This window comes from Corvus hawaiiensis, chromosome Z (genome assembly GCF_020740725.1).
Source record: "Corvus hawaiiensis isolate bCorHaw1 chromosome Z, bCorHaw1.pri.cur, whole genome shotgun sequence".
Taxonomy (NCBI): Eukaryota; Metazoa; Chordata; class Aves; order Passeriformes; family Corvidae; genus Corvus; species Corvus hawaiiensis.
Window position 1 is genome coordinate 15,936,543 of NC_063255.1, and position 15,564 is coordinate 15,952,106.

The 15,564-nt window shown below is 54.8% G+C and overlaps 1 protein-coding gene across 9 annotated transcripts in view; it reads right to left on the bottom strand.

Moving 5' to 3' along the window:
* Positions 1-7,034: 7,034 nt before the first annotated feature.
* The window catches only part of CNTFR (ciliary neurotrophic factor receptor), a 202,181-nt gene continuing 193,651 nt past the window's right edge, over positions 7,035-15,564 (bottom strand). For all 9 annotated transcript variants that reach the window (XM_048291996.1, XM_048291999.1, XM_048292004.1 and 6 more), the window contains 3 exons: positions 10,804-10,984; positions 9,143-9,287; positions 7,035-8,250 (listed from right to left, as the gene is read on the bottom strand). In XM_048291996.1, coding sequence (XP_048147953.1) covers position 8,250; positions 9,143-9,287; positions 10,804-10,984 — 327 coding nt within the window. In that variant the 3' untranslated portion in view covers positions 7,035-8,249. The remainder of the gene's footprint in view (positions 8,251-9,142; positions 9,288-10,803; positions 10,985-15,564) is intronic.

A 15,564-nucleotide genomic window follows, 5' to 3' on the forward strand; every position in this document is an offset into this window, starting at 1 on the left:
CACTCCCCCTTGCCGGATCCCCCATGCATCTGTAGTCCCTTCCCCTCCCCAGCAGCCCCGTGCACCTGCACTCCTAGGCGGAGTGGGATTTATCCTGCCCCAGGCACTCGGTGCAAGGGGTCAGCCCTCATATAAACCTCTCCGCCACCGGAGCCCGGGCCAGCTGCCTTGCTTGCGCCCACAGGGAGAGCCTCTGCCCCTCGGGAGAGTTTTTCTATCAGTGCCTGAGGTCATTCCCCAGGCCAGCACCCACCCTGTTGGGTCCAGGGCATGGCATGGTGGCAGCAGGGTGGGGATGGGTCTGTGAGCTCCTGGCCCCCGCTCCCCTCCCCACACCAAGCACTTTGGGTAACCCCCGGTACGTGGGAGGCGGCATGAGGTCATTCTGGTCCTCCAGCAAGCCCCTCCAGCTGTCTGGAGCCAGTGCAGATTGTGGGACGTGTCTGGTGACTGACGAGGCCTCAAATCCACATTTGTGAGAGATGATATCGAGAGTTTTAATTTTTTTATGAGCTAGTGGTCGGGGGGAGGCAGGGACTCCCAGGGCGGCTCAGAGGGGAGGCGGCAGTGCGTGCATGTGCGTGTGTGAAACACGTTTCATCCCACAGACCCCTTGCTGCAGGAGTCCTGCACAGATAAAACCAGCATCCCATCACCTTGGAGCAGCAGGGACCAGCTGGGGAGGAGGCTGGACAATGGCAGCAAACAGAGATGTGTCGGCAAGGCTCAGAGTTGGCTCTTGGATCAAACCCTCTGCTCAGTCTCTCCTGCACATCACCAAAGTCCCCTCTGGGCCTTGCTCATGGGGTCACTCCAGCCTTGGGCCCTTCCTCAGTAGATGAGTTCCTGGAAAGCTTTGTGGAGCTGGTATCCTTTCCCAAAGGAGAGGCCACTGAGTGGAGTGTCTCCATGTGACTTCTTCAACATTCAAAGTTCGTTGAGATGCTGTGGCCACTTTCAGATGCTCTGGATGCTCCTGGAGAAGCTGCTCTCCTGCCCTGCAGCCTCATGGGCAGTATTTGGTGTGTGCTGGTGGTTTCCACAGGAATACCCTGCCTGCAGATTGCCATGGTTTAATCCCAGCTGACCTTAGATTCCAGTCCTCTGTTAAACCTCACCACACAACTGAGGAGCAGGTCAGAGTCACCAATGCTTTCCAGCTGGCCAGAATATAGCCTGGTCTTTCATCAGGCAAGAGCAAGGCAAAAAGTGACCCCAGGTGAAGCCATGATGCCTGCTCCCAAGTGCACTGTGTTGGATGGGATCCTTCTGGGAAAGGACCTGGAGAAACCTGTTGGCCAGGAAATCTTAGAAGAAGGCACTTGCGTGCTGCAGACCCAGCGTCAGTGGCTGAACCTGTTCCTACAGCTACCTCAGGTGACTTCCAAAGGTGGGGAGCTGACAGCCATATGCCGTCAATGTCCCATGGCCAAGGTTGCAAAGGTGACCACCAAGGTCACACTGTGCCATTCATGACTGCAGGGTACTGCCTGGCTCTTTCAGTGGGAAGATCCTGTCCCTGCTTCCCACAGACAGTGGGGATGGAGGAACCTCTCCTCGAACTGGCCAGAGTGCCTGCATGCAGTGACTCTCACCCGGAAAGGAGGAGGGGGGCTGAGGCCTCTTTGTAACCCAATCTTGTCTGCATGGGCCCCTTTGTTGTTATTACATTTATTTATTGATCCCCCTTGGGAAAACCTTAGCGGTGCTGGACTTGCCGGGGCTTTATTAATGGGGATAGGGAGTGAGGGGAGGGAAGGGGGGGCCGAACAGAGCCCTCAGACCATCTGTTCCCACCAAAGGGATGGAGCAACAATAGCCATGTTTATAAAACTTCTCTGCAACTCATTGTGTTTGTGAAAGGAGAGCTTCCACATCAAAGGCCATTTCCGCTCCCACTGCTCGGGGGCCCCTCCATCTTCCAACATCCTGCAAGGATTGCCTTGTCCTGGTCCCTTCTCCTCACAGCCCTGGACACATGGTGAGGTGATAGGGGCATCACCCACAGAAGGACCACCATCACTCGGGGCACCCCACCCAAAGGGAGTGTTCATCACCTGCCCATATCTGCTGGTCCAGGGGGACTTTCCGAGGAGGGGTTTCTCCTGGAAGCAATAAAACTCTGTCATAAGGCATTGGATAGTGTTTGCCAAGCACTGGTGTCGGGAGCAACAATATCTCCAGTACTGGAGACCTGTCTCCTGGATGGTTTCTTTCAGTCTACTAAAACAGCAATGTTCATGAAGTTGCTTTGGTTTTCCTCAAATTTCAGATGTGGGAAAAAAATAAAGGAAGAAAAACAAAAAAAGGAAAGGAGTGGGGTTTGGCCACGTCAAAGCTGGCTGATGGGGTCCTTCATAATGAAACAACTGTGTTTGGCTTTGCTTGAGGCTTGTATTAGATTATCTGTTACAATCAAACATGAAATAAAGACCATTAAACAGCGATGAAATATTTTGACTGAACCAGTATGTTGCTTTTTTTCTTCCCAAACTGATCTTTATGGACAAGATGAGGGTTTAGTTCTGGCTCAGATCAAAGCCAAATGCCTTCCTGGGGACTTGGAGTTGTCAGCCATATCCTGACCACGACTTGATCCTGCAGCTGGGACAGGCTGCTCTGGGGTGAATTTGCAGGCTGGAGGTTTGGGACATATCCAGGCTGTCACACATCCCCGGCATGACCCTGAATGATGGCATGTCACTTCCTGGGACTGCATCTCCTTCCCCATTTGTTGGTGCTTTATGGCAACAATTGTCTCCATGGGGTGATTCATGTGTGAGCTGGTAACTCTGCTGGGGTTTGTGACCACTGGGTGTGAGGAACAGAGAAACTTTCCCTAGGGATGTAGAAATATCTCAGTCCAGCTTTGGACAAAACTGAGACTTCTGGAAGGTGCTGCCAGCCTGCAGGAGGGGACTTTGGGAAAGGCTTCTCTCTGCGCCATCTATTTGTGCAAGGACCCGATTTCCAGCTGGCAGGACAGGCATCCTGACAGCACGCTGGTGCTGGGCAGGGTTCAGGCTGTCTCACACCTTTCAACCATGCCTTCCATCCTGGAAGGGGGAAACCTTCCCAGAGACTGTATGACGCCTTCTCAGGAAGGAGTCCAAGTCCCTGTTGGCTGTGTCCCCTTGGCCAGGCTGCTGGAGGAGACCTGAGTATGGTCCCTGATCGCTTTTGGCAGGGTGTAAGGAGCATGCTGCTCTCTCCCAGCACTTAGCAGCTTCCCTGGGAACCATGCAGGAAAGGAGGAGAGGAGCCCAGACTTGTGGGAGACACTTTTCATTTCATGCCTAAGCCACTACTCCACTGCTCAGCCACATGGCTCCATTAAGTCCCTTTCTGGCTGTCTTCTTTCCATCAATCACCCCGTCTCCACGAGCAGCCCAGACACCGGATCTGGGTTATAAATAAGACAATCAATCAGTGATGCTATTAGATAAACAGAGTGGCAGAAGCCAAATTAATGCTTGGCTTTTTCTTGAAAGGGAGGAAAAAAAGAGTTTATGGCTTATTAGAGGACCCTGGTGTGGTCTGGTCTCCACGCTGCAGCTGAGCTGGGTGGGCTGTGCTTGGCTGCCGTGTCTGTGTGTAGAGAGGTTTGGGATGCTGTGAGTAGATAATCCATGTGGGTCACCCTGGCCAGAGCAGGGAGGGGACTGGGGCAGACTGGAGGTGAGCAGGGAGGTCGTAGCACCCTGGCCGGAGCAGGGAGGGGACTGGGGCAGACTAGAGGTGAGCAGGGAGGTCATAGCACTTGGGCAGTGGTGGGAGATGGGAAAACAGTGGTGGGAGCTGCCCATCTGGGCAGTGAGAAGGTTCCAGGACTGGTCTGGTGGAGAGGGAGGGCATGAAGCTGCAGGCAGAGGTGTCTGGGGATCAGGGACACAGTGCCAGGACAGACATTGAGCCAGTCAGGATGGACATAAGAAGGAAGAGCATCACTGCTTGGAGGCTTTTCAAACAACAGGCAGTCACTTCTGGAGATGAATCAAGCCCTTGTCTGGAGCCACCAAGGAATAAGATGGTCCAAGACTGTCATTTGTGGTCTGCTGTGACCATCTGTCACCTCTTGTTGCTACAAACCTCTGCCCTACAGCATTGTGATGGTGCCTGAGGCTGTTTTTACCCCCAGGGTCCCCATCTGCAGCTCCATCTCCTTCTCTGTGTGGTGGTGGCTGATTAACCCAAAGCTCCTGGGCTCACTCCTGCACCAAAGATGTCAGAGAAGAGCCTTTCCTCGTGGCGGGACCTTGTCGCCAGAACTGTCCCTCCTGCCGCTGGGGAAGAAAGCCCCGGGAGGAAGGCTACAATCTGCCAAAGGCATCCAGTGTACAAGAGACATAAGCTCTGTACAGGAGACATAAGGTTTTTCTGAATCGATACTCCGTGGTTTGGGGTGGACTCTTGTATTTGCTGGGCTTGACACTATTGCAGGTTGAGGACTGGGGGAGTCTGGGCTCCTCCAAGTCAGGCTGACTCTGTTTACAACCCCCACCCCTCACAGATGCTGCCCTTCACACTTTCATCCCAGCAACCGCCTTTACACCAGCTCCTGCTGCTTTCATCTCCACCTGACACTTCTGTTGGTTGTGATAGAGGAGGGTATCTGCCCCTGAAGGACCAGGTCTACCCCTGTGAAAGTAAGTAGCAGCTCTCCTCTGCCAACTGGTACTTCCACGAAGCTCAGCAAGCTCTTAGATCAGGTCTGGCAGTGCAGCCATGGGTGTGCTTTCTCAACAGCTGAGCCTGCCTTCATTCCCCATTCTTACCTGTGACTGTGCCAGACTGATGCTCTGTCAGAGCCAACATGCACAGCATGGTACCCACTGCTCCTCCTTCATCCACCAAAGCATGACACCCCATCAAAGGCTGCACGACGCATTGCTGTCAGCCTAATTTGTGATAAATAAGCTGGCTGTTACCCCCTGGGAGCTCCAGGCTCCTGGGAGGCTGATGTGGGAGCAGGTGGATTCTCTGACTATTGGGTCAGGGAGAATAAAGTCTCTGCTAGCACCCGCCTCAGGGAAGGATGCAGGAGGTGCAGTGATTCAGCCCCGTTCCACTGCTCAGCCCCTTGCTCAAGCAAGGGGGGTTTCTGCTTCCTCCGAGGCTTCAAGTCCAGGAAATAGCTCCTGCTTTCCAGTCACATGTCTGATCCCTCTTGCAGAGCTTGGGGAGTTCTGTGCAAGGCTGCTCTCGCATCAGCAACAGCCCAAAACAACACCTAAGGTGGGATTTACTGCCACATATGTGCTGGGAAGATGCAGGGACCCATTGCACCCGGGTGATATATTGGATTTCAGGTTATGTGATGCACAGGTCTCTCTGAGCATTGTAATTCCCTCTTTCTTCCTGAATGGATTTATACTGCTAAGTGGATGGATTTTCTGCTTGGCAGGGATGCTCCCCTGGGACCTTTCCCAGTTTGAAACATCTCTGCACATCTGTACATAATATTCCTAGGGCACTTAACGAGTGGGCTTTTATGACACCCCTTGCTTTATGGACTGCTGCTTAACGTGGCCAGGCACCAGAGAGGGGCCGACAAACGGCATCCCGGAGCCGGCAGAAAGCCGAGTACCAACTCCAGGTGCTGGATGGTGCCTGGGGCTCTGTGTGAAAGCCACTGCTCTCAGATGGCTTTCACACAGCTGCCCCTGGCAGGGGGAGCACCACTCCCCTGGTCCCTGAAACAGCTTGAGAGGGACAGGTTTCTTCTGCTTAATAACCTGAGACAACATGCCTCTGGACCAGGTATGGAAATCCTGGGTGCAGATGAAGGCAATCTGTCTGTCTGGGGTGATTCCCCCTGGCAAGGGCTGGGCCTGACATTTTCATCTCTGCTAAGAGCTGTCCCTTCCCCCTGCCCCAAAGAGCCATCTGCTATGGTAGATTACCCCAGCTTTTAGCACTGTGAATCCATAATTAGTGCATAATTAATTACCAGATGTTTTTAACACTAATGAAACATTAATAAATGACGGAGGCATGTTGTCTGGTAATGGAACATTAACCAGTGAACCAAGTCAGTGCTGCCGCCAGCATGGCCAAGCCAGAGACAGGTCTGCATCAGACTGAGCTCTCCCCTAAATAAAGCCCCAGCATGATTAAAATCACAGCAAGTGCCTGGTGGGAGCAAGTGACTGGCTTGGTGCTGCCTTCAGGCTTTGCAGAGCCAAGGCTGTGTCTCCTTCACCTCCATTCTTCCTTCCTTCCACCCACTCACCCATCCATCCACCCCATGCATGTGTGCATCCAGTCAGCCTGCCAGCCAGCCAGCCACACACCCCTCTCCCTGGTGTAGAGACTTAGTTGGGGCACCAGACAGGTGATTTTCTAAAAAATGGAGCTTTTCCCCCAGGCATTGCTTGATGGCATCTCTGCTCCAGGTGGTGCTCACAAGCAAGGCACATGGGGAAAGTACAGCCTCCAACAATGTGCTTCGCTGCATCCACTGCCCCCACACTGGGTCCCTGTGAGCCCTGCTCTGATAGAAGTTTAATTCAGAGCATCTGGGCCAGTGACATTTTCCTAACATGAAATTATTAATCAGACATGGGAAGTGCATTAATCGTGACTACGTGCCACCTCCAGCCCCCAGGCTGCAGTGGAGCACAGGCAGGTCTCTATCCTGCTGCCTGCCCAAGAGATGTCAGGGTGCAGCCAGAGCTTGGGGACACATGGGATCCTCCAGGGCCCATGAATGGGGAGATGTGGCACCTTGCTGTCACAGCACAGGCGTCACATGGGGTGGTGACAACCATCCCCTTTCCCTCACCAGAGGTTTCCAGGGCGGGCATCCCCCTTGCACCTTCTCAGGATGTCCTGAAGGCCAGCTTTCAGGTCTTCCATCCCTCCGGAAGATGGGGCTGTGCTCTCAAACCCCAGGGCAGGCTCCAGGGGGTGTGTGTGTGTCCCCCTCAGTGCTGTTCCCATGTCCTCCCCAGCTCAGCCAGCACCACACATGGAAGCAGGCAGCCAAAACCTCCCGCTCCAGATGGAAGGGAAATAACACCCACAGCCGCCAGTCATCATGAAATGAACATTTAATGAAGACAGTCTCTCCTGGTGCGTGTGTGTGTGTGTGCGTGTGTGCGTTGTCTCTGTGTGAGCTTAGTTTTATCCCCTCTATTACTTCTTTTTTTGATTCTTTTTTTTTTTTTTTTATATATATACATCTATAAAAAATTCAAATACAGCATGTCAACAGTGGGAATACTAGGACGTACGGTATTAAATACTGCGCTTGGGTCCAGGCAGGGCCAAGAGGAGGTGTCTTTACAAAACAGGACATAGGGCAGGATGGGGAGGAGAGCAGAGCAGGCACGGGGACAGCTGGGGACAGCTGGGGACAGCGGGGGACAGCGGGGCACAGGTCTGCAGGGCTCCAGCTCTGAAGGCAACAGCAGAGCTATTCTGCTTTTGTTGTAGAATGAGACAAAGACATTAATGGGGGTGATTCCCTGTATCCAACATGGTTAAAAGTTTGGGGGTGATGTTGGGGTGGGGTTGGGGGTGGCGAAGGCTCCTGCAGGGTGCTGTGGGAGGGGGAGGTGGAGGGACAGCTCTCCCAGGTGCTTGGCAAGGGGCAGGACGGTTTTATTGGTGTTTCACTTCTCTTTTTTTTTCCCGTTAAAACCCTGCCAGCTCCCTGCTCCGCATGGCACTTGTGAAAGCCACCAGTTCCCCCCTCCACCATCCCCTCGGAGGGGACCAAGACCCCCCCCCGATCCGTGCACCCCTCCAGCTTCGCCACACGGTCGAGAGCTCAGGGGAGCGAGTCCAGTACTTGGGGGACCCCCTTTAGCCATAAGGGGGTACACAGCTTGGAGCATCATTCCCCTCACCACCCCCCCGTTTTCATATCCCCTTTTCTCGGTGCGCTGCCGGGCGGGCGGCGGGCACGTCTTTGGCGTGGGGGGGTTAGCTGTATGAGCAGGGCCCTCAGCTGCGGCGCGGGGCCCGGGCTCGCTTCACTTCGCTGAGGAAACGAAGGGGCACGGGGATGTGTCTCCTCACTCCGGGCTGGGAGAGGATTTTGCGGCTCCCCAGGGGACGGCAGCAGCTCTGTCCTCCTCCGAAGTGACGGCGAGAAGCGTGATACGTCCTCAGTGTGTGCAAAATCGAAGAGCTAAGAGACTCAACCCGGGAGCGGGGCAGCGGGGCGGCGGGGCGGGGGCAGGGGCGGCGGTGGGCGGTGGGGAGGCGTCTGCGCTGGGCTGCGGTGGATGGACAGATGGAAATCTGCAAGCAGGGAGTAGAAGGGTCACAGTCTCGCTCCGAACTCACCTGTGCCCCCTCACTGGTGGGACAGAATTTGGCCTTCTTCCACAAGGGAAATTTCAGCCAGGTACCCAAACACACCATTTCCACCTCCTCCTCCCAGGGCTGGGCCCTGCCCACCCTCCCCTGGCTGCATGCCACCACCTCTCCTTATGCCACCAGTAGTGTCACACATGAGATGACACTGTCAGAGGGGAGCAAAGAACCCCTTGCCCACAAGAGGCTTCTCTTTGGGCACCAAAGGATGCGTGGCATATCCTTTATCTCCCGAAAGTGACACGTGTGGCTGCTTCCAGGATCCATCCCTGTCCTTGGGCAGTATGGGGACAGTGAAAGGGCATTTGGGTGTGACATCCATGAGACAGCAGCCCTGGTCTGTAGAGGAGAGGGGCATTTTCTGGCTCTCCAGGCTGTCAGCTCCATTCTAAGCCAAACTAAGGACATTTTTGAGATGCAATCTGAATTTTCTGATCTTGGACAATTTTTCCTTCATCACTGAGCAAAGGCGTTAGATTTCCATATGGTCTCTTTGCCTCTTAAAAAAGTCAGCAGTGAGGATGGGAGAGGGCTGCTGAGAACAGGACATCAAAGACCGACCACCTTGCCAGCTTTGCTTGGGAAGCCATTTTTGGGATCTCCAGCCAAATATCCATCTGGAAAAGCAGTCGGACTGGGTGCATTTACAAAAAACTGCAAGAAAACCCCAAATGACTTGTTCTCAATGCCCTTCACCCATAGCCTGGCTGGAGCATCCCCTTCCCAACCACACTAGAGTGCTGAGGTTCCCCATATCCCTGCCCCATCCCAGCACCCACCTCCTGCCTCTTACGCCTCCAATTTGGGAGATACTCACTAAATAAAGAGGACACTATAGGCAGCCACGACCAGTCCAGCTGTCCAACACACTGCCACGGCCCCACTGCCCACCACGGCCCCCTTGTCACAGATCTTGGTGGTGGGTGGTGCCATGAAAGAGGAGGTGCTAGCGCTTGTTGTCTCTGCAAGGAAGGAGAGTGGATGGTGAGGGGAACTGGGATGCCCTGGGATTCATCCCATAGGAGCAGCCCTGCTCTCCTGCTGGTGTGGATAGGAGCTGGCCCCAAATTGCCCTTTTCAGTGCTATACCATGCTAGGGCTGAGGTGGAGGGCTGGGATGATCCACGGGCTGGTGTGATCCATGAGACTTTCCCTGCTGTGAGAGTGGACCTACTGCTTGGAGTTGTTTGTGGCATCAGGTAGAGCTGAGCATCCTTCTCATCCCCATCCTGACCAGCTGAGCCACTCTATGCACCAGCTCTGTGGGATTTTAGCTAAAAGGTCATGATGAGCCACTAGTGCTCAGAAGAAAGCACCCCTCGCCCACAGAACATTTCAGACACAGCAGGCTACATCTGCTGGACTGGCTCACAGGGTTTGTCTTGCTTTGTACTGGACCAGATGCATTGTCTGTCCCTGCAGAGGGCTGGAGGATTGCAGGGAGTGCTTGGATGGACAGTCATGCTGGGGTAGCTTTGGCCATATCCAGATGGCCCCAGTGTGCCCCTGGCCAGAGAGTCTGGGCTGATGCTGGGGACCAAAGAGTGTGTCTCAGCATCTTTCACACTCCATTGAGGTGTCACAGTGGGGCTCAGCCTTGGGGTTGGGATGTCCCACACCAGCCCTGCCTGGCTGCACCAGGCTACAGGGAGGTGTGTGCGAGGAACACGCGTGTGTGTGACGGACACGTCTGCCACCACAGGGAGTGGGCAGGTGACATTGGAAGGGGCATTTGCGTTTAGCACAATGCAGGTGGCAACAGAAGCAAAATCAAAACACTGACACCAGTGCTGCTGCAAGGTGTTCCTGGACTCCTTCCGGGGGGTTCATCCACCTGGGAATGGCGGGGGGGCCTGCAAATCCCTGCTGCTGCCTCAGCATCCTGGTAGGTGGTCTACCAGGTGCTGTTTCTAAAAGGGGGGTTTCTCTGCACAGGAGTCAAGGAAACCAGTGCAGGGTCTGCTCCATCCCTTCTGGGAAACGGAGGGCTGATAACACCCATTTGGACACAGTCCCAGCTCTTTCCTAGAAACAGAGACTTGTTAACTTGGTGGCTTTTATTTTGAATTGGCATCCCTTGGAGCCACTTTGAGGGGTCAGAGGTGTGAAGGGGGTAGGACTGGAGAGGGGAGGGAGGGCTGGAGTGGGACAGCACTTCAGGGAATAAAAACAACAACAACAACAACAACAATAGTAATACAATGCCCAGCTTCATTGTCCCACCCCAGGTATCCTGGTGAGAAGGATGCTGGACCCAGGTGAGCTGAGTCAGCATTCTTTAGGGCACGGTTGCACCTGCTGACAGGGCCACAGGTGGGGGCAAAGTACAGGGTGAAGGGCTGCAGCCTGCTCCCCAGTGTTTGGGGGCTGTCCCTGGCTGGGGACAAAGCCTGCATGGAGCCAAAGAGGAGATCCCTCAGCCTGGAGTCCTGGGCTCCTCCTGGATGAAGCCTGTTTGTACTGGGAGAGGGCTCTTACCTGTGATCTGGGCCTCCGTGGTGAGATGCTTGGGCTCCTCTGTCCAGGGGGTGGCATGGACAGCCACGCTCCAGTCACTCCACGTGCCGATGTCATTGTCTTTGGCTGCCACCTGGATGATGTACTCCTTGCCAGCGTAGGCATCCGTGATGGTATGCGATGTCCCATCTGACAGCTCGACCTGAGGGCAGCAATGGGGACAGGAGGGTGGTCAGAGGAGCCCCCAGGAGGTGTAAGACAATCAGTATATTTAGCTCGGCTAGAAGATGATAACAAGACTTTTGCAGCACTTTTGGAAACACGAGGGCATTTTGGGCAGAGGCACGAGCCCAGGACACGGAGGGACAGGGAGGGAGATGCTCCAGCTGCAGCTACACAGAAGGTCTAGAGACCTGGTTCCACGCCCAAACTCACGGCGTCAGAGTGGAGTAGCTTCCTCTAGAGGTCACCAGAAACTAGCAGATGTGTGCGCGGGCTCCCTCGGACATGTTAGGGCAGCTGGGAGCTGGATATTGCAGGCAGTGGGTGGGGTGTGCAACGTGCTTTCAGGGCACCACTGCCAGTGCTGGGAGGAGGCTTCCCCACCAGCAACACCTCTGGCCAGCCTGCTCCCGTGCCTGCTGGCATCCCGTTGTTTTGGCTTGCATCCCTCCAGCTGGGCCCTTGGACAAGGATCAAGTTGTGTCCAGACGTCTTTCCTAGAAACCATTCCCTCTGTCCTGTTGTCACTACTGTCTGAGCCACAGAAGATCCTGCTGTCCTCTCTGCTGCAAAGCGCAAGGGCTTAACCCCATTTAACTCTCCAAGGGATCTCTGATCCACTTGGAGCTTGGCTCAAGGACAGAGGGATGCAGGTGCTCAGCAGAAATGCACCCCCATGGCATGGACAAAAGTGAGCAAACACAGGTGGCTGACAGAGGGGGAGGGCTCAGCATCCAAGTCACTGTCCAGGGATGAAGCTGGACTTGGCCTCAGGGTCCTGAGGGTATGGAGGGGACCAGGGCAGGAGTATCTGGCAGAGGCTAAGTGGGATATTGCCCTCCACCCCATCTCTGAGACAGAGGACCAACATGCTGCCCATTTCAGTAACCCCTGTGGTGCTGTGTGTGGTGTGGGGGGCACACGGGGGACTCCTCATCTGCTCTGCACCCTGCCCAGACACATTTCTAATAAAGATGCTGCAGGATAAGGGGTGGTGCGGGTCTGACACAGCCCATCTGCAAGCACCAGTGCCCAGCCAGGGGCTCATGCTTGAGCAGAACACGTTTCCCTTCATGGGTGGGGGCAACTTCACAGTGTTGCCTATGTGGGGTCCTCCACATCTCCCCAGCCACCCAGAAGAAGGTCAGGCACAAAATCACACTGTCCCAGGTAGCACCAACAGCCCAATGACCGGAGGAAGATCAAAACTTCTGCCTGGTCCTTGAAAAAGATGGAAAGGAAAGGAAAGGAAAGGAAAGGAAAGGAAAGGAAAGGAAAGGAAAGGAAAGGAAAGGAAAGGAAAGGAAAGGAAAGGAAAGGAAAGGAAAGGAAAGGAAAGGAAAGGAAAGGAAAGGAAAGGAAAGGAAAGGAAAGGAAAGGAAAGGAAAGGAAAGGAAAGGAAAGGAAAGGAAAGAGAAGGAAAGAGAAGGGAAAGGGAAAGATGCACCACTGGGGTGCCCAGGAGGTACCTGGGCCAATGCACCTGTGGGATGAGGCTGCCCTGGCAGCGTGGCTGTACACACACGAGGTCTGGTGTGCATGCCAGACGGTCAGTGCCATTACCCCACTGCTTGCAGGAGTACCTTAAAAGCAGGAACCCACCCAGAGAAAGAACCAGCCCTTTTCCAGTCCCTTCAGTGCAGCACATGCAACACCCCAGCACAGATGCAATCCCTTTGGCATGAAAGCTGCAGCCCCCTCCACGCTTTTACAGCCACTCTGGGGGATTCCTAACAGGAGAAGGGGCTTTCTTGCTCCAAGTGAAAGCCTTTCCCTCCCTATTCCCACTTCCAGGGCTGCATCCAGCCTTCCGCCCAGAATATCGGACCCCTTGGGCTCTGCACTCCCAGCTGCTCCTGCCACCCAACCTGAGCCAGCAGGAGCCTCACATCTGGAGCATATCTGGAGGCAGGCCTGACTGGTCTCCCCACAGCCACCAGGAGCAAAGGGCTTCCTGCTGCCGGCGAGGCTTGAAGTGGTACCAAACCTCAGCAGTGTGGAGAAAGGCGTGTGTCCATCTCACTGCTGCAGGTTTGGGGGCTGGATGGGAGTCCTGCCTCTCCTTGCACCAGCAACTCAGCACTGACCCCCACAGTGCTGGTGGGATGCAAATGGGAATGCTAGTGGTTTCACTGCAGGCTTGTGCCAAGCTGAGACATTCCTAAGCACTTAACCATCAACAGCCAAAGCCCAAATCCATCCCTACCATCCAGGGGACACTCTCCACTGTGACATGGGTCTCACCATCAGGTCTGGCCTGTTGGCATGGGGACAGCTACTCAGGGTGTCTGTTAAGGGGACCTGAGGTCAGAGCCTGCCTGGAAGGAGCCTGACATGGGGGGCAGATGAACACAGTGACCCCAGTGGGGCTCCATGCAGGGTCTCCCTGAGTTTCCAGCTAGATGAAGAGGCTGAGTCAGCCCTGCAGTCACAGGTGCTGCCTCTGTTGTCAGAATAACACAGGGTCAGTTCACAGGTCTGGTCCCCAGCAGTCTATACCCATGGGGCGCTATAAGCAGGTCCCATCCTGGAGCAAGGCACAGCCCATCCTGCAGGAAAATGGTTTTGGGCCATTTCACTCTCAGGTGAAAACTGAAATCCTGTGAAGTCTGGGTAGAGGAGGATGGGATAAAAATAAGGAAGGTGCCAGCTCCTCGCATGGATCCTCCAACAAGGGGAGGGTCTTGGCTAAGGCATATCCCACCAGCCCCACCAAGCTCCAGCTCTCCTCAGCCCAGAACCAAAGCCCAAGCTGGACCAGGGTCCCCAGAGGCAATGGGCTCTTGGCACCTACCGCTGCACCCAGCAGAGCTGAGGAGGCAACTTCTGCACCCAGTTCTTACAGGGACACACCTTCACTGCCCAGGCACCTCGGGATGGGTAGGCAGGAGACCCACCAGGTTGTGAATCACCTGGTCTGCTTGGCAGGGCACCTCCCTGCAGTGTAGTGGCACAGTGAGGCTCTCTCTGCCACCCAGACCTTGGGAGCTCTTTGGTGGCATCCAATGTGGATGGCAGTGCTGAGGGAATCAAGTTAAATTAACTCCTAATGATAATTAAATGAAACAAAACCTCATGGGCTGAACTGCCAACTCCCGGCTGACTTGACTCGCTCTATGCTGGCTGGGTGGTGGCTTGGAACTGGAGAATGAGGACAGGGCTCTGAAAGATGCTGGGCTTATCCAGCTGGTGTATGACCCTCTCCAAGACTTTCAGGATCCTCTGAAGCCCTGGCTCCTCCCTGGGACCTGCACCAAGCAGGTTGCATGCAGACCAGCCCCACTAAGGTCCTGCTGACCTGGCCAGGCTGCTTTTCCATCAGGAGCATTTTCTCCATCCCAAGAGCCCTCCCAGCCTTCCCTTGGGAGCAATTCCTGCCTCTTTCCACCCACAACCAACCGGCAGCTGAGTGTTTGTAGGTGGTGTGTCACAGGCACAGTGGGGTCAAGTCTGTGCCTTGCCTGGGCAGGGGGAGTGTTCCCCCAGGACCCAGACTAGAGGATCTGGAGGACTTTCCTTGTGGGATCTGGGAGGATGTTGCCCTAAACTCCACTTTAACACAGTAGATAAAAAGAGAAAGCACAGACGACATCATCCATCTCTCCCCACACACACACAACCTCTGGATGCAGAACCTCTGAGCTGGACAGCCAGAGACACATCCAGCATTTGTCATGGTGGGGAGAAAGCGACTGGGTGGGTGCCTATGGCCCAACACAGAAGTGCCACAGCAAATGGGAAAGCCCACAGGGATCAGGTCCAATTGAACACAGACAGGGAGAGACAGAACAGGGGGAAGACACACTGGGGAGGCTGTGGGGGGACGGATGCACACACAGCATCAAAGGCAGAGGGAGAAATTCCTTAATCCGTGTCCTCGCCACACAGAGACAAAAGTTGGAGGAAGGCTGTGCATGTTAGATTTTTTGGCTGGGGCGGGGGTTTGCGTATCGCTGCCTGCCTTTGTGCACCTGCCAAAAGTCACTCCGACTGGCTGTGAAGTGCTGCCCAGATTAATGAGGGATCAGTAGCCAGTGCAATGCAGAGCTATTAGCATTGTGGAAAAAAAAAAAAAAAGAAAAGAGAAAGAAAAAGAAAAGAGAGAGAGAGGAGAGAGAAATGAAAAAAGCCCTTGAATTCAGATGACAGCTTGCTGAGGACAGCGTGGGCTGGGATCCCATTCCCTGCCATGGTCACATACCCCCACATTCCTGCTTGGAAAGATTATGGAGCTGCTGAGTGCCCACCCACAGTCCCAAGTGCCAGGATGAGCTCATGGGCCAGTGCCACATTGATGGGATGGGGACAGGCACTTAGGGCAGGCTGAGGGGAGGATTGCCCAGCACTTGGCTTTCCCCTTGTCCATGCTGGTCCTCCCTGCACATGTGCTGGAGGCCTGGGGACATCCACAGCAGCCAAACACACCCCAACAGAGAATACCCACGTGTGCCCTCCTTCCAGTCCCTGCCTGCAGACTGGTGTCCCTGCCTTGCAGTGCTTGGCACAGCAGGAGTTAAGGAAGCCATTCCCCTCTCTGAGCTCCCCTCATCCTGCTCCCAT